This window comes from Leucoraja erinacea, chromosome 6 (genome assembly GCF_028641065.1).
Source record: "Leucoraja erinacea ecotype New England chromosome 6, Leri_hhj_1, whole genome shotgun sequence".
Taxonomy (NCBI): Eukaryota; Metazoa; Chordata; class Chondrichthyes; order Rajiformes; family Rajidae; genus Leucoraja; species Leucoraja erinaceus.
The window spans coordinates 7,370,253-7,389,125 of NC_073382.1; the positions used below are offsets into that span (position 1 = coordinate 7,370,253).

General features: G+C 38.6%; 1 protein-coding gene across 1 annotated transcript in view; it reads left to right on the plus strand.

Moving 5' to 3' along the window:
* Window positions 1–18,873, plus strand: part of tmem131 (transmembrane protein 131) — a 170,488-nt gene that overhangs the window by 115,543 nt on the left and 36,072 nt on the right. Inside the window, exons 15-27 of the mRNA XM_055636520.1 lie at window positions 1,878–2,048; window positions 4,921–5,031; window positions 5,142–5,276; window positions 8,580–8,684; window positions 10,323–10,409; window positions 10,691–10,843; window positions 11,003–11,078; window positions 11,185–11,302; window positions 12,277–12,412; window positions 12,778–12,887; window positions 14,764–14,830; window positions 17,330–17,481; window positions 17,743–17,885. Of these exons, the coding sequence (XP_055492495.1) occupies window positions 1,878–2,048; window positions 4,921–5,031; window positions 5,142–5,276; window positions 8,580–8,684; window positions 10,323–10,409; window positions 10,691–10,843; window positions 11,003–11,078; window positions 11,185–11,302; window positions 12,277–12,412; window positions 12,778–12,887; window positions 14,764–14,830; window positions 17,330–17,481; window positions 17,743–17,885 (1,564 nt within the window). The remainder of the gene's footprint in view (window positions 1–1,877; window positions 2,049–4,920; window positions 5,032–5,141; window positions 5,277–8,579; window positions 8,685–10,322; window positions 10,410–10,690; window positions 10,844–11,002; window positions 11,079–11,184; window positions 11,303–12,276; window positions 12,413–12,777; window positions 12,888–14,763; window positions 14,831–17,329; window positions 17,482–17,742; window positions 17,886–18,873) is intronic.

Sequence of the window (18,873 nt, forward strand, 5' to 3'; positions counted from 1 at the left end):
AAAAGTTAGGAGTGCGACCTGGATGACGACAACTCTATTAACTTTTAAGATATTTGGCATTCAAAGTAGCTCACTCGATTGCCATATCCCTCCAACTCCGATTTTGGGAGTTACTTCAATATATGCACTGCAGTGATATACAGTGCCCTCTATAATGTTTGGGACAAAGACCCATCAATTATTTATTTGCCTCCGTACTCCACAATTTGAGATTTGTAATACAAAAAATCACATGTGGTTAAAGTGCACATTGTCAGATTTTATTAAAGGCCATTTTTATACATTTTGGTTTCACCATTAGAAATTACAGCTGTGTTTATAGATACTCCCCCCATTTCAGGGCACCATAATGTTTGGGACACATGGCTTCATTTGTAATTGCTCAGGTGTGTTTAATTGCTTCCTTAATGCAGGTATGAGATAGCTCTCAGCACCTAGTCTTTCCTCCAGTCTTTCCATCACCTTTGGAAACCTTTATTGCTGTTTATCAACATGAGGACCAAAGTTGTGCCAATGAAAGTCAAAGAAGCCATTATGAGACTGAGAAAACAAGAATAAAACTGTTGGAGACATCAGCCAAACCCTAATCTTACCAAAATCAACTGGTGAGCTCACTAATCGCAAAGGGACTGGCAGGCCAAGGAAGACCTCCACAGCTGATGACAGAAGAATTCTCTCTATAATAAAGAAAAATCCCCAAACATCTGTCCGACAGATCAGAAACACTCTTCAGAAGTCAGGAGTGGATTTGTCAATGACCACGGTCCGCAGAAGACTGCATGAACAGAAATACAGAGGCTACACTGCAAGATGCAAACCACTGGTTAGCCGGATAAAAAAGGGTGGCCAGATTACAGTTTGCCAAGAAGTACTTAAAAGAGCAACCACAGTTCTGGAAAAAGGTCTTGTGGACAGATGTAATGAAGATTAATGAAGATTAACTTATATCAGAGTGATGGCAAGAGCAAAGTATGGAGGAGAGAAGGAACTGCCCAAAATCCAAAGCATACCATCTCATCTGTGAAACACAGTGGTGGGGGTGTTATGGCCTGGGCTGCTGAAGGTACTGGCTCACCTATTGTCATTGATGATATAACTGCTGACGGTGGTAGCATAATGAATTCTGAAGTGTAAATCTGCTCCTATCTGCTCAAGTTCAAACAAATGCCTCAAAACCCATTGGCTGGCGGTTCATTCTACAGCAAGACAATGATCACAAACATACTGCTAAAGCAACAAAGGAGTTTTTCAAAGCTAAAAAAATGGTCAATTCTTGAGTGGCCAAGTCAATCACCCGATTTGAACCCAATTGAGTATGCTTTTTATATGCTGAAGAGAAAATCGAAGGGGACTCGCCCCCAAAACAAGCATAAGCTGAAGATGGCTGCAATCCAGGCCTGGCAGAGCATCACCAGAGAAGACACCCAGCAACTGGTGATGTCCATGAATCGCAGACTTCAAGCAGTCATTGCATGCAAAGGATACGCAACAACATACTAAACATGACCACATTTATTTACATGACATTGCTGTATCCCAAACATTATGGTGTCCTGAAATGGGGGGACTGTATAAACACTGCTGTAATTTCTACATGGTGAAACCAAATTGTATAAAAATGGCCTTGATTAAAATCTGGCAATGTGCACTTTAACCACATGTGATATTTTGTATTACAAATCTGAAATTGTGGAGTACAGAGGCAAATAAATAAATGATGGGTCTTGTCCCAAACATCATGGAGGGCATTGTAAGCGTCGGACCAGCACTTCCAGTGGGACAATTAAGGATAGCCAATGTGTTGCCAGTAATGTGTCATTCAAGAGCATCTATTTTCTGCAAAGATTAAACTGTGACCTATTTTCCCTTTCTTGCAGATTAAAAATTTCAGCACACCAGTTTCTGTTCCGCCACACAAAGCACTCTATATATTCTCTCTCCTTTTCACGGCGACCACTTCCTCCATTCATATAGACAGCAACATCCTGCTCATTACAAATGCATCAAAATTCCATTTGCCTGTTCGAGCCTACACGGGGTTTTTAGATGTAAGTATACAAGTGGAAACAAATTGTGTGAAAACGTGGATGATGACATTTCTAATGAAGTTCAGTTGACTGAAAACAAGGTATATTTATGTACTACTAAGTGGGTTTTAGGTTACATCAATTATGTTTTCTATTCTGCACAATTTAAGAACAGTATTCAAACTAACAAATATTTTTTTTGTGATTTTGTTTTGCATATTTTAAAGATGTCTTTGAAAGTTGATGTTTCAATTTTGCTTCTATTTGATTTTGTTAAAAAAAAAAAGAGCCTTGGAGCTCACCCCTTGGAGCTCACCCCTTATGCTAATAGTTAATGGTCTTACATTTTCAGTTGGGCTATATTTTACTGTTACTGCAGTGTTAATTTGCTTAGTCTATCATTATGCCACATGTATAATCTGTGTTTTGCATTTTTTTTTTTTTGAGCACACACAATGTTTTTAGCAGGGTGATGACTAGCCATTCTAGATGTCATGGGGAATTGACTGTTGGAGAAAGGGAAATAATGGCTGGTTTGGAGAATTGCGAATTGGTGAGGGTCTTGAAGGATTCTCAAGGTGGAAGGATACCTAAATAATTGGATAAAGCATGGGCTGACACTGGACATGGTTAAGGAAAAACCCAAAACATGCTAGCATATAGTGAGTAAAAAGATAACCAGAGAATGAATAAGGCCTATCAGGAACCTAAGTAGCGTGCATGGACGATATCTGTGAGGTATGAAATGAATATTTCTCACCTGTGTTCATTGTGGAGGATAACATTGAAGTTGGAAAATTTAGGATGAGGCTAGTGGAATTCTGAATCAAATTACCATCGACAACTGTTAAATGTCTTAGCAGACTTAAAGGCAGATAAAGCCCTAGAGCAGGGGGTTCGCAACCTTTTTTGTCCTGTTTACCCCTGAAAACTTGAATAGCACATAATAATGTCATTTCACTTATTTATGAAGAACTAATGATGAACAGATACCCATATACCAGAACCAAACAGTGTCAGTCAAAGAGTCAAAATATGTACAAATCCAGAATCAGCAAATTTACCCCCTGGGGATAAATTTACCCCAGGTTGGGAACCCTTTGCCCTAGAATCTGATGAGATATATTCAAGGTTGCGATGGAAGGTCAAGAAAAGACTAGTTGGGATCTGACCTATTTTCATACTACCTTTGGCCACCAAAGAGGTGCCAGAAAGCTGAAGGAGAGTCAAAGTGGTACCTTTATTCAAGAAGAGCAGCTGGGGATAAGACAGGTGATTGCTGACCTTTGAATAAGAAGTCAGTGGTTGGGAAATTATTGGAAAAAATCAGATTAGAATAGAAAAATCTCATCAAATTAAATGCGATTAGATTGACAAAATTAATCTGCATATGGAGAGGCAGGGATTAATCAGAAAATCAACACTTCTTTAAAGGCAAGTCCTATTTGACTCGTCTGATTGAAATTGATGTGTCAAGGAGGATTGGTTGGTTGATGTAGTCCACATAGTGTTCATTAATCTCTGAATCGCTGGAACTCTCTGCCACAGAAGGTAGTTGAGGCCAGTTCATTGGCTATATTTAAGAGGGAGTTAGATGTGGCCCTTGTGGCTAAAGGGATCAGGGGGTATGGAGAGAAGGCAGGTACAAGATACTGAGTTGGACGATCAGCCATGATCATATTGAATGGCTCAAAGGGCCGAATGGCCTACTCCTGCACCTATTTTCTATGTTTCTATTAACACCCCACTTAGTGAACTGATCCAAAAGTTATAAACCAAGACACAACCTGGCAAATTGGATTTAAAGTTGGCTTGATGACGAAACCAGAGAGTGATTGTTGAATGTTTTGTGAAATTGAAAACTTTGCTGGGACCCTTACTTTAGGCATTCATAATCTAAATGTAGGAGATATGATGATTAAATTCAGATAATTCTAGTGATGTCCATGATCTTGAGGAGAATCGTCCTGGTTGCAGAATGATGATCAGTTGGTAGAATGGGCAGTGAAATGCCAAGTGGCATTTAATGCTGGAAAAAAAAGTAGTAGATTAAAAAAAAATTAACCTAATATTAGATAAGGTGCTTAAGATGATATATGGGTTACTTACCATTCATCAACGGGAGATAGAATGAGAAAGGGAGGTGGGTTATGGTAAAACTATTGTTTGTTAATCCTCTGCTGGAGTCCGATGTGCAGTTCTTGTTGCCACACAATAGGAAAGATGTGATTACTTTGGAAGGGGTGATACTGACATTCACTGTTGCGTGTGTGTGTGTGTGTGTGTGTGTTTTAGCTATGAGGAGATGCATGATAGTCTGGATTTGTTTTCTTTGGAACATTGAAGGCTGAGGGTATGATCAAAATAAGTTGTGTGCAGTTATGAGAAGCTTGGGTAAATAATGAGAAACTCGGGAGATTTTGGAAATAATTAGATGAGCATCATGCCGCAGAAGGCTGCAGGCAGGAGCAAGCGGTGGGAAAGGGGAGTAACAGAGAGGTATTTTGTGGCCTGCATGGGAATGGTGGGCCAAAGGACCTGTTTTTATATGCTATATGATTCTAATTCTAAATACATTAGTACATCTAGTAATGTAAAGTTTATTTTTAAACACATTCATGGTGCACCTATAACACTAGTTTTGCCTTTACATGAATCCAAAGCAGTTGCAATTACCATCGTACTGCCATGTTACAGTAGTGACTATATTCTGTTTTGAAGTGTGCTTTAGAATCCACTTCAAATAATGCTTGGAGATGTTTGTACTGGTATGTTTGGTTTGTGTTTCTTAAAGATATAATTCATGAATCTAGATTTGAAATAGAATGGAATCTCACTTTATTTTTTTTATGGGTATTATAACTCTAAAGGAATAATTTTGTTATATTTGCAGTACTTTGTACTTCCTCCAAGTTTAGAGGACCGCATCATAGATTTTGGTGTTCTGAGTGCCACGGAAGAGGGCAATATTATTTTTATCATAAGGAACAGCAATCCGATTGAGGTAATGTACCCCTTTTACAACAATTTTTAATTCCTACGAAAGTTGTGATACAATATTTCATTATTTATTGAGTGATTTTTCTTTTAATTTATTTTTTCCCCTCCGTTTAGCTGGCAGTGAAAGCCTGGTATGTAGTAGGCGATGGCCTCAGCATAGAGCTGCTGATTGTAGAAAAAGGCAACAAAACAACAATAATTTCCAGCCTAGCTGATTTAGAAAAGTTATCTTCGACAGAACAGTCTTCTGTAAGTTATTTTTGATCCTACATGCCAGTTTCGTAAACGTTAATGGTTTATTTTGGCTGAATTTCCTTACAGTATATAGGCCGAGATGGCCTGTTTCCGTGCTGTAATTGTTATATGGTTATATGTATAGTTCTGGTAGGATTGCAAGCTTACAATTCTGTTTTCTCCCAAATGGATTTAACATTTAATTTTACGCATTTCAAAAAATATTTATAAATTATTTCAAATGCCTGCCCACCCATTATATTCTTATCCCAGTATCTCCTGCAATGGTACTTTTTCCATCATCGTATCCAGTACTGGCAACCAAAGTTTAAGTATACCATGTCTGAAAATGGTTACTTTTTTCCTGCGCCCTATAAATATCTTAGCCCTAACATCAGCAGACACCCTTTTAAATAAGGTGGACTTCTTTTAAACAAACCCTGTATCAAAAATTGTCATATTGTAAAAATCTTATTTTGACAGAATCCTTATTCCATTCCCACAGTAAATCTTAATATTTGCTTATGTTAACCTAATTTAACCTAATTAATTTGGATTAATTTGATACTGTCAGTGAATAGTGAAAAGGGCATTTGATGTACTTGCCTACATTGGCTGAGGCACGTATAAGAGTTGGGACATAATCTTGCAGTTATATGAAACATTGGTTGGACCACACTAGAGGATTGTGCACAGTTCTGATTGCCACACCATTGGAAGGATATGGTAGCAATAGAAGAAGTGCACGACAGGTACACCTGGATGTTTTGGTCTGAAGAAGGCCCCAATCAGAAATGTCACCTATCCATGTTCTCCAGAGATGCTGCCTGGCCTGCTGAGTTACTTCAGCACTTCAGTGTCTTTTTCATAAACCAGCACCTGCAGATCCTTGTATCTCTCTACCACACCAGGATGTTAGCTGGAATGGAGAGATTTTGTAGGCTAAATGCTAGAGTAACTCAGCAGGTCAGGCAGCATCTCTGGAGAAAATGAATAGGTGACATTTTGGTTTGGGACCCTGCTTCAGACTAATTGTTTGGGGGGGGGGGGGGTGGGGGAAAGAGACATATCACAAGAAAAGACCAGGACGAATCTGTGCTGGCAACAGATGACCTCGGGCAGGTTGATTCCCCGATAGGCCAGTTGTCTGGTATTTTGCTTTCAGTTCCTCCTTTCCTTTTCCCTCCCTGCCCCCTCTCTACCATCCGTCTGAAGAACGGTCCCAACCCGAAATATCACCTATCTATATTCTTCTGAGTTGCCACATGACCGGCACAGTTTCTCCAGCATTTTGTGCCCCTCTTGTTTTTGTTCATGGAAAGCTTAGTAATGTTAAATTCAGTGAAGTGTGCAGTTTGATATGTATACACTTAATCAGTTAAAAGCTTTACAGGTTGAACATTCAGTTTTTAAAATGATAGGGCTTAAAGAGTTGTGGATTCACTGATGGGATTTGTAGTAAAAATGAAATCTTCTTTAGAATCCCAGTTGAATCGTTCTTCAGACCAATGGTGGAGACTTCCTTTAGCAATTAGATGGTTCAACATGGAAACATTATTGACTTCTGTTTAATGTATCTTTGCCTGCAATGAGTGGATCAAAACAGGAATATTACAGTGCGGCTGAAATGTTTTTTTTGTATTTTGTATCCTTTTAAATGACTAACCGTAAAGGAGAATAATTAAAGCTTGAAAGTAGATTTTGAAGTGTAATTAATGTCTAAAGAAAAAGTAGGAATTTTTTCGTCAAAATTTAAAAAAACTGGAGGCACTGTAAATTTGAAATAGAAAATGCTGGAAATATTAAACAACAAGGTGGTGTTATTGGAGGAAGAAAAACAGTTAATGTTTCGATGTGAAGAGTATTCTTCAGGACTGGAAAAGTGAGTTGGCAATTTAGTTAAGTTGCAAAGATGATGAAATGGGGGGGCTGATAGGATGAAGGGAATGCCTTTGAAAGGAGGAGGAGATGAGTCGTTCTGATGATGTGCTTATGGAGTATACTCTTTATAACCCATTATTAGCATAGAATGTAGAATTATTGAAGACCATATTAATAATAATAATAATAATAAACTTTATTGCGGATTCAAGGTCCAGACAAGGGGCAACATTACATTAAAAATGCATTGCATATCAAATATCATAAATATATATAAAATCATGGTATATCACATAAAAACATCATAATTTATATTTAATAAAAACCCACAATACTTAAGTTTAAAAATCCAGATTAAAAGATGATCAATGTCCTACAACGAGACAACGATACCAGTGTCTCCACAGCTGGGATTCGTAGCATGTAGTGCTAACCCTTATGTTTGTCAAGGCCACAATAAGCACATTTTTAGAGTCATTTATCCTGCAAATGAATTTATACATGTCTTAGGATAGCTTCTAAAGTACTGACTCCTGCAGCCACAAACATATTACTGGCACTACACCATCTAGATTGCCTTAGTAGTGTTCTCATGGCATCGTTATATGCCACCTTTAGTCTCTGCATACTTGTCTTTAAATAGTTCGACCACAGGTGCGCAGTGTAGAGGGGTGTGCAATATGATCTAAATAGCGACATCTTCACCACATCTGCACACGCACCAAATTTACGCAAGAGGATATTTGCCTGTACATACAGCATGCGTCGTTGCCTATAAATATCCTCATCATCTGTCATTTGTTCTGTAATAATATGCCCTAGATATTTTATCTTATTACAGACACTAAGATTGTTGTCAGACAATGTCAGACATATTGAACCTCGAATCAACAAATGCAACAAATTGTTGTTGAAAGGGTCAAAATTGCAGCAAGTCTCCACCCTGTTAAAACATTCATAGAAACATAGAAAATAGGTGCAGGAGTAGGCCATTCGGCCCTTCGAGCCTGCACCGCCATTCAATATGATCATGGCTGATTTTCCAACTCGGTATTCTGTACCTGCCTTCTCTCCATACCCTTTAGCCACAAGGACCACATCTAACTCCCTCTTAAATATAGCCGATGAACTGGCCTCAACTACCTTCTGTGGCAGGGAATTCCAGAGATTCACCACTCTCTGTGTGAAAAATGTTTTCCTCATCTCGGTCCTAAAAGATTTCCCCCTTATCCTTAAACTGTGACCCCTTGTTCTGGACTTCCCCAACATCGGGAACAATCTTCTTGCATCTAGCCTGTCCAACCTGTACTGTTGACTTGGTTTGTATTTGATTGTTTATTTGGTTGCTATTCTTTCCGGATTAAGATATTGGGAATTATATCAAGCATATGAAATCTATGATATGTACTCGAACACAATCTTGTGCATTCTTTGCAGGTGATACTAGCTTTGGGTTATTATGCAGTGTTCAGAATGAAATTGACTGCAAAGGAACTTGAAGATCAATATGATGGAGCTGTACAGATTACAACAGATTATGAGGTAGGGTATATAATAGCACAGATAATGTAAAATTAGTATTTAAAAGCTTTAAACACTTTACAAGGGTTATTAAGTTTTAAATTGTGTGCATACTCAATCAAGCTGATTGTCACTCAAGTAGATAAATTGATCTATTCAGCTGAATCAAATCTTGATTTTAAATGAGTATAGAAAATTTCAAGTGATGCTCTTTTTTTGCCTATATCTTCTAATGGGCCGCTAATTGACTTTAAACTGTGTGCTATAAGGCCACATACATGGTAAGTACAAGCAGGAATACATTTGGTGAAGATGTAGTTCAGGTTCCATCTTATTCACGGATATGAATACAATATCTAAGCAGCTGAGAAACTCCATGTATGGAATGGAATACTTTATTGTCACACATGACTAGGCACAGTGAAATTATTTACTTGCATACCCAATATATACAAATAGCAGCCATCTACGGTGCTGAAAAAGTTACAAAGCACGCCGGTTCCTCCTTTTGTTTTCTCTTTCCCCCCCCCCCCACCGACAGTGGTTCCCCCATGTCGAGTCCCCATTCTCCTTTGTTCTCCCACCCTCCCCAATTATCCATTGTTCTCCCCCACCTCCCTCTCACGGTGGCCCCGCAAACCCCCCCCCCCCCCCACACACACACACGCCAGGTCCTCCATTGTTCTTCCCCTCTCTCCTCATGGCGCCCCCCCCCCCCCCCCCCCCCCCCCCCCCCCCCACCCCCATGCCGTGTCTTCTATTGTTCCTCCCCTCCCCTTCACGGTGGTCCTCCACACTTTCATCGACCCACGAGGCCCCATCGTCACGATGCTTCACCGCTGTCGCCACCCGGACCCACTCCGTGGTGCCGACCTGGCCCTCCCCGCCCTGGGCTCAGTCGGCCGCTCCACCGACCCGGACTCTGATCCGTGACATCCGTCCCCTCTGTCTGACCCACGAGGCATCAAGACCGTGTAGGCTCCATGTGTCAAGGTGAAGCCTAATTCTGTACTCGCCTGCCATCAAGTTGAATCTTCAAATCTAGGTTATAGACAAAAATGAAAATAGGTTGAGAATCAAATTTGGATCTTTCTGAACTGCAATTTGTACAGGTAAAGCCGTCCACGCAAAATCATCTAACCTGGAAACTACGGGAAAGTGTATAGAAGTTTCCCATTGCCTTGTGAAACTTGCATTCTATCTTCTGTATATGCAGCAAGATCTTCAGTTGATTGAAAGACACAGCATAGAGACAGGCCCTTGGGTCCAACTTTCCCATGCCAACCAAGATGCCCCATTTACTCTAGTCCCACCTGCCCGCGTTTGATCCATATACTTCTAATTCTTTCCTATCTATGTGCCTGTCCAAATATCTTTTAAATGTTATGGGACCTGCCTCAACTAGATCGGGATCGAACCTGGATCTTTGGTGCTGTGAGGCAGCAGCTCTATCAGCTGTGTCATTGGTGCCCTCTTCGCCATTCGCCCGTGACCCCGAGTCTTCCCCCTCAGTGCATTTCTAGCAAGATCTAATGAATTCGAAGGATTTGTGTGCAAATGCTAATATATTTTGGTGCGGAGTAGTTTTAGTAAATTGTTACATTTAGTGACATTTGCGTTTATTGACAGTTAACATCACCTTTATCTTTTTGTTTACAGATTTTAACAATCCCAGTAAGAGCACTTATAGCTGTGGGTTCGTTGGTTTGCTCACCCAAGCAGATTGTTCTTCCATGCTCATTTCCAGTAAGATAATACATGTCTCTGCTATTCCAATTTTCAAAAATTCAAAAATGTGAAGGTTGATTCATGCTATTTTTAAAATGTCAAAACATACAACGAATTAGATGAGTGAATTAAGTTTGAATTGCTCACTTTTAGGCAATTCTTTTTGAATAGAACAAAACATTGTAGCTTTATAATGACCCATGTTTAACTTAGTTTTATAACCTGGAACAATTGTAAATTTGTCAGTGTTTTGCAATTTTGGTTTTCCCAATTATAAGCCTACCACATTTATTTTACAGGGGAAGGTAGTTCATCATAGTTTAAATATAATGAGTTCCTTCTCACAGAAGGTGAAACTGCAAAATATACGTTCTCTAACAGAGGATGTGCGATTCTACTACAAGAGAATGAAAAATAACAAGGATGATTTAGAATCAAAAAAGAGATCCAAGGTTTGTCATATTTTGCATTTTATAACTTATATGAACTATCTTGCATCATTGCACCGATGCTTCAGTTAGATGTCTCGTTAACAATCTGTTGTCATTTTTATTTGCTTTGATATAACTTGTACTGGACTGCTCTATTCATGATATTTTCGTTCTTTACAGATTGCAAATATTTATTTTGATGCTGCCTTACAATGTGGCGATTATTGTTATGTGGGATTACCTTTTCTATCTAAATGTAAGTATTTATAATTCGTCTTTCTCATATCAAATATATGCCCGGAGAAAACGGGTGGTTTCGTATTCAGCTTTTTTATTTCTTTCATCTCATTCCCTCTTCCCAGCGGAGATGAGATCGCAGCACAGTCTCGCAATGCAAGATGATGCTTGGGATGCAGACTGGGATTTATATAAGAATTTGTACAAAAAATGGACAGAACTGAAAGAAACCTCAGGGCACAAGTGAGTTAAATTTCAGTTGTGAAAATGTGCAATTATTTCATACAAAATGTGCTTGGTTAATTGTGTGATAGATCAAGTTGGCTCGCCTTCCATTCACCGTCTCCTCTTTTGGCCCCAATTAAGTTAATTTCCTTTTCTTGTGTATCCTGATGGAAAGTGAATTTATATGCCATCATCCTACATCCCTGAGACGTGTGTTTCACAGGGTGAATGTGTCTTTAATGTGTCTGTGAAGTTAGATCTGAGGAAGCAACAACAAGTCTTGTTCAGAAGTTCGAGACAAAACTTTCTCACTAAATTATTTAGTATCTAAACTTTTGAATGCTATTTTAATGTCGATTTGTTTTTGTTCCTCAACGTTTATTGGCATTCGATGGAACAATATAATCAGTGGCTGATTGAGGAATAACTTGGAGGGGAGTTTCATGGAAGGTCTGGTACACAATAGCAAACGAGTAGGTTCAAGGCAGTTTGCATCTCAAATGGGATACCTGCAAGTTTATAAAATAGTAAGCATTCAAATCTTGCTTACCTATCCTTCCCCTTCCTAGTGAAGTTAGATTGCAACGTATTCTTACAAATCAGATGCTTGATAGATTCAATAGAGTTTTTCTGTGGTGAGTAATAATTTTCAGTTCGGCCTTGACATTGGTTTGTGCTCTCATGTCACTAGCCTAAAAAGACCACAGCACTGCCAATTAGAATGCATTAGCCTTATCATAAACATGGAAATGTGCTTCTTTATGATCACTGCATTCGTAAGTAAAATGTTGGTTGGACAAATTGGTTAACAGATTAAAGCAGCTAGAATAGAAACATTAATTTGTGCGCATTTATTTGGATACCCTGGCGTTAACAGTAGAAGATCATTTGAGTGCTTAATTGGATATTGCACTGGTCTTTCACTTTTTGCATTGTTGTAATCTGAGTTGTGTATTTATGCAAATATTCTGAAGACTTTTTTCCCCTTTTAGGGTGGATGTTGTTTTTGAAGTAGATACAGACCTTCAAAAAAATGTTCAAGCTGTAATCTCATCAGAGCTTGTGTGGCCATCATTACTTAATGCAACGCATTTAATTTTCCCACTGACAAACACAAACAACACTTCAGTAAGTATTTATCAAAGGTCAATAGAAGTTTTTTTTTTTTAAACTGTTTATTGTGCTTAGCTTTATACAAACGTTCACACAGTAATCTGGATAAACTGGGAAATGACCATTGCTTAAATTAAAAAAAACATAATGTTGGAGTAATTCAGCGGGTCAGGCAGCATCACTGGAGAAAATAGATGTGTGGCATTTCGGGTTGGGACCTGAAGTGATCCAGACCTGAAACATCATCTTTTCCATTTCTCCAGGGATCCTGCCTGACCCACAGAGTTACTCTAGCAATTTGTGGGGGGTTTTAAACTCAGCATCTGCAGTTTGTCTTTTTTACAAATGACTATTGCTGTTGTCTTGTTTATTTTCTGTAGGAACAAGAACTAATTTTAGAAAATCCAGCCGATGTACCTGTGTTTGCTCAGCTTCTTCCTTTAGCATTGTATCCCAATCCTTCATTTGTTGCAGATGTGTTATTGGAAAGGTATGTGTTTACTTTTTTTTAACATTATTTCCCTATATTTATTCTTTAACAGTAAGACTCAATACAATCAATAGCCTTTGTGCTTTCTCCCCAATTAACTTGTACTATGTATCTGGGTAGGAAACCCGAGAAGAGTTCCTTCTTAACTACTTTAACTCCCGAGTAATAATGCATACCATATGTTTAATTCTGTTCTTTCAACTGTTGATTAAATAGGGATTAAATCCGCTGTCGTTCTTTGTAGTAGCCGAGTCAGTTCAGGCAGTGATTGAAAATCAAAAAAACTGAAAATGTTGGAAAGCTAAAATAGAAACGGAAAACGATGGAAACATTCAGCAGTTCAGGCAAGCTTTGTAGAAAGATGTACAATCAATATTTCAGTTTGAGATCCCTATCACAGAATTGGAAAAAGTGAGAAAACAAATTATTTATGTTTGCATATACAGATGGATAGGGCAATGGGAATCTCTATGGGAGAGTGTAAAGTAACCAGTGTCATGCTGTAACAAAACTATCTAGACAATTGAAGCTTCCCTCGGATATTAATTTGTTTTTTTTTTCCCCCTCACACACTGCTTACTCTGCTAGGTGCTTCCAACATTCTCCTTTTCTCTGAAGTCTGAAGAAGGGTTTCGGCCCGAAACGTTACCTCTCCTTCGCTCCATAGATGCTGCTGCACCCACTGAGTTTCTCCAGCATTTTTGTGTACCTTCTCCTTTTTGATTTTGGTTCTTTGCAACAGTCTGTCCAGCACTGTATACCATTTGTATATAATTCTGTTTGTTTTCTCTCTCACTCACCACCATTAGTCTATCAAGCCCTTAGCCTCTTAAAAGCAGCTCATCACCACAATAACCCTGGCTGCATGCATGCCAGGCAATCAGAACTATTTCTTTAGTATCCATCTCCTCCCGGCACTTTGCAGTTTAAAACAAACTTATTTTCTCTTCCAATTCATCAGCCTGAAATGCCAACTCTGTTTCCTAAACGTGGCTTCACCTACTGAATGTTTCTGCCTTTATTTATTGGATTTTGAATGGTAACTGTATCAACCACTGTTCAAATCCCATAAAATAAATCTAAATTAGTGTGTATTACCATAACAAAGTAGTGTTACACTACAGGGGAAAAAACATCTTTGGGCCCAAATTAAATCTCACCCATTCAGATCCCGGGTGGGTGTCGAAGGTCTTGTTGCTGTGCCAAAGAGCAGTGGAGTTATTCCTTATGTCCTTAATATTTGACTTGCTTTTACTAAGTTGGTTTGGGATGTCTCCGTAATAACTACACTCAAAAATTAAAGTACTACTTTGCTGTAAAACATAGGTCCTCTGAAAGTATCTTCAAGTCACCGTTGAAGAGTAATGCTAAAATGCACTTGCCAGAGTTTCCTGGTGCCCTGAGTTGAAGTATTTGTTGCCAAAGTCGTCAGCTTTAAATATTGGTGATATGTTAAATGATTCAGGATAGCTTTAATTTTCAAAGGTTTTTGACATTTCAGTAGCATCCTATGAGGCATTTTAACTTAATAGCCAATATAAACTGAAAAGGTAATCTCCAGAAATGTATAAGGGATGCTGTTTCCCGTTTGCTATCTTGCAATATCATTGTGCTGCTTCCCCTGTTCTCTAGTCTTAGGTAATCTTAGTTAATTCCAAAGAATTGCCACTCTTGGTATACAGCATTACTATTGACGAAATGCAACTAGGTTTAAGTTGGATGTGAAGATGGATATGCATGTAAATTATAGTATTGTATGTTGAGAAATGTTGACTTCGCAATGCATCTGACATTTGTAAATGCTTAGATAAAATGATGTATTCTTCGTAAAGAAGAAAAATCTACATTTTCGTGAAATGTGTATTTTTGATTTCAGACTTCGCTTGGGCAAACAGGCAAATCTGGATACAAAAACACTTGAATTTACGATTGTCAGTAATCATGTAAGTAAAGAAAACTTGATCAAATGCAAACAGATCTTTCCATTTGAGAGTTAATTTTGAAGCTGTGGATTCGATCCAATCTGGTTGCCTCCTTGGATTCCATTGAAAGTTAATTAGATGATATCAAATCCTGCACCTGTATAATGGGAGAGGGGCAGCTTTTCTCGTTTGTGTGACCGACATTAATGGCTCAAGAAATGGGTGTTCTAAGAGAATATTTAAGATCAAATTTCACTGCTTCATTCTCTGAGAAGATGTTTTTAAACAAAATATGAAGCCCATTTTATTTCTGGCATGTTCAGAATTCCTGATACAGCATGGACAATACAGATTTTGTCTCCAATTTTACTCAATGCATTTTTTTTGAAGAGTACTAAATTATAATATGCCTTCAAAGTAAAGCTTCCCAAATAAATAATTGAATGTATCAAATAGATTAGGCAGCTGTGCAGAATGAGAAAATCCCAAATTTGACATGGATTATGTTAAATAAAGTAAAAGTTGGGGGGAAGGATACTCCTTGTGTTCTGGTGTAGGATTATTGTTAAAATGGCTATTATTCTGTATCCAAATTTGGTAATATCTTTTTAGATGGTGATATTCTTTAATATTAAGCAATTTTAACAATTCTGTCCCACTTGCTATTTGGTGCAGTTCACCAATTGGCTTGGTGTAGAAAAGATTGCTAACTTTAACACTAAACTACATTCTGTTCTATGCTGTTCTACAGAATGTAGTTTCTCATTGACAAGAATGAATGGGCATTGCCTTAAAATCTATCTGACTGACTTTCCTAAAGTAAAAGGTTTGCTGAGTTATGAAATTGTACTGGCTAATTAATAAAGCTAGTGTTTAATTATGTGCTGGAAATTTGAAATACAAATAGTGATGGAAATAGTCAACAGGACAGGCAGCATTTGTAACCAGAGAAACAGCATTAACATTTTAGGTTAATGATTTTCATCAGGCTATGATGGAATATAATTGACCTTATGTTAACAGCTTTTCTATTCACAGATGCTGCCTGATATGCTGAATATTCTCAGCATTTTATGTCTTTGTGTAAGGGTTTATATTTGAGAGATTTATTTGTTCCAATCGAGTGGTTTAAATCCCCATCATTTAACTCGCTTTCATTAAAGCTGGTGTTTCTTTTTAAAAACAGTGTTTGGATTAGCAATACAGTTTCTGGAAGTTAGTGAACTAGTGGGGGGGAAAAAAGTCAGTTCTGAAACGTAGGTTTAGGTTAGGTTTATTATTGCCGCATGTACCGAGATACAGTGGAAAAACTTTATTTTGCATGCTATACATATAGATCAGATATACCATACATGGATACAATCAGTTCAAACTCAAGTAAATATATAGAGCAAAGGGGATGATACAGTGTGCAGAATATAGTTCTCAAAAGTGTCACACATCAGTTCCTTAGACTTACAGCTAAAAGCGCATGTAGCTTGTGTGTGAAACTACATGAAAGGCAAACAACAGTTTCTGTCATGATGTTTAAGAAGGAACTGCAGATGCTGGAAAATCGAAGTTAGACAAAAATGTTGGAGAAACTCAGCGGGTGAGGCAGCATCTTTGGAGCAAAGGAAATAGGCAACGTTTTGGGTTGAGACCCTTCTTCAAACTGATGTGAGAGTGGGGGGGGAGATGAAGAAAGGAATAGGCAGAGGTAGTGGGCTGAGGGAGAGCTGAGAAGGGGAGGAGAAAGCAGGGACTACCTAAAATTAGAGAAGTCAATGTTCATACCGCTGGGGTGTAAACTGACAAAGCGAAATATGAGGTGCTGCTCCTCCAATTTAGTGGGACTCGCTCTGGCCATGCAGGAGGCCCAGGAAAGCAGAATGGGAGGGAGTTGAAGTGCTGAAACTACCGGGAGATGGGTTAATTGCGAACCGGCAAGCGACGCCAAATCTACGTTGGTCTCACTGATGTAGAGCATGATGTTGCAATAAGAGGTTGGAACTGCAGATGCCGCACCTGGAAAGATCGAGTCAGGGGGGAGGTTGTAGCATTTCCTGCAGTTGCAAGGGAAAATGCCAGGAGAAGGGGTGGTTTGGGTGGGAAGGGACGAATTGACTAGGGAGTTACGGAGGGAGCGGTCTCTGCGGAAAGCAGACGGGAGGAGATGGGAAGATGTGGCCAATGGTGGGATCCCGTTGGAGGTGGCAAAAATGTTGGATGCTTATTAGTTGTATGTGATGGCTGGTAGGGTGGAAGGTGAGGACAAGGGGGACTGCCCTTGTTACAAGTGGGGGGGATGGGGAGTGAGAGCAGAGTTACGCACCCCAGCGGTATGAACATTGACTTTTCTAATTTCAGGTAGTCCCCGCTTTCTCCTCCCCTTCTCAGCTCTCCCTCAGTTTCTGTCATGATGTACCTTTTAGATTTTAATTTTTTTTAAGTTGTGGTATGTAAAATGAGGAGATGGAAGGTAAATTTTTCTGACGCAAATTAATAATTTTCCTTTCACTTCCTATTTTTTGTTTCCAGACATCCTCTGCTAAAAGTTCTTCTGGATTTGTGGAAGGCTCAGCTCGGCAGTCTGTGCTAAATGTCATTCTAAAGCCTGGTGAAAGAAGGGCTGTGACAGTGAAATTTGCACCAGTTCACAACAGAACAGTGGTATCCTTAATTATTATAAGGTGTGTCTTATTACTAAATGGACCTCTGGCGCTTGTTTCATAGTGTCTTCAGGTTGTGCCACTGATGGTTTTGGATTCTGTGGTTTTAAATATATGCTAATTAATGCTAATTAATGTGATTCTTTTTAATTCGGCTTGATCATATGAATACACTTCTCGGAGCAATTGCATATTTAATTAAAGTTTTTTATGAGGTTCTCTGCTATGTGGTGCATTATTGATCCATGAATGTCTTACTGACTTATTCTTTACCATGTGCAGAAACAATCTAACAGTAGTGGATGCAGTGGTGGTGCAAGGGCAAGGGACAACAGAGAGCCTGAAGCTGGCAGGAAAGCATCCTGGACCAGGGAGTTCTTTGCGTTTTAAAATTAACGAAGTTTTGCTTAAAGACTGTTCCGATAGTAAGTAATTTAGTGCTGTTGAAAGTGTCATCATTGTTGTGGATATTGTTACAGTGAAGTAATAAAGAAATTGGGGTAATGTTAAAATTGCAACTATTGGTCCTGTAAGAGGCGTTTCCAAAGAGGCTGCTCAGAAGAAGCTTCATCCATGAGAATTTATTGAAGAACAGCATCAATATCTTCAGGATCTCCCAAATCATATGAACAAATTAATTGCTTTGTGCAATTGTAAGCGCTGTGACAATCACTCAAAAGAAACACCAATTAACAGCTATCATATAAATGGCAAGATTTAGTGATTAGATAATGCACAAGATGAGGTGCTTTTACCATCCATCCAGTTTAATTTGGTGTAGGAAAAAAAAAACTCTTCCTTAATTCTACCTGATATTCAATATTATTTTTTTTCTAACCTAAATGCATGATTTATTGCAAAAGAAAGACCATACATTCTAACCACAAATTATTTGCCTGTGCTGTGAAATTTCAGAAGTATCCCAACCATTTCATAAAAATATTTTTTTTAACATGAAATGATCAGAATGGTTGCAAGTGGCAGTGCAACATTATATACTTTAATACCCTTGTGAGGGCTTGGTAAATGTATTGTTACCACTGTTACTGGTTGTAAACTAGATCATCATCTGTGAAATGGAATTAGGTAGTGAGCCAGCATAGATTTAATGGGCTAACTAGTTTCATTCTACATTGCAAGGAAATGTGAGCATTAAACATTCACGTGCTGTGAGTGAGTGTGTCTGTATTCTTTAATTGAAGAAATTCAAATTAGTGGAGAAATTCTAAGATGTTAACTCTTCCATAGCATAAGTTTGAATCATTTGTAAAAGATGTAGAGCACAGTTGAAAGTTGATTTAAAGAATTGGGAATGAGAAGAGTTAGGCCTGTCTATTGATACTTTCCTTACGACCATGGGGGAAATTTAAGAGGGAAAGATGGTGGCTAGATGGAATCAATTTAGGCTGAGAG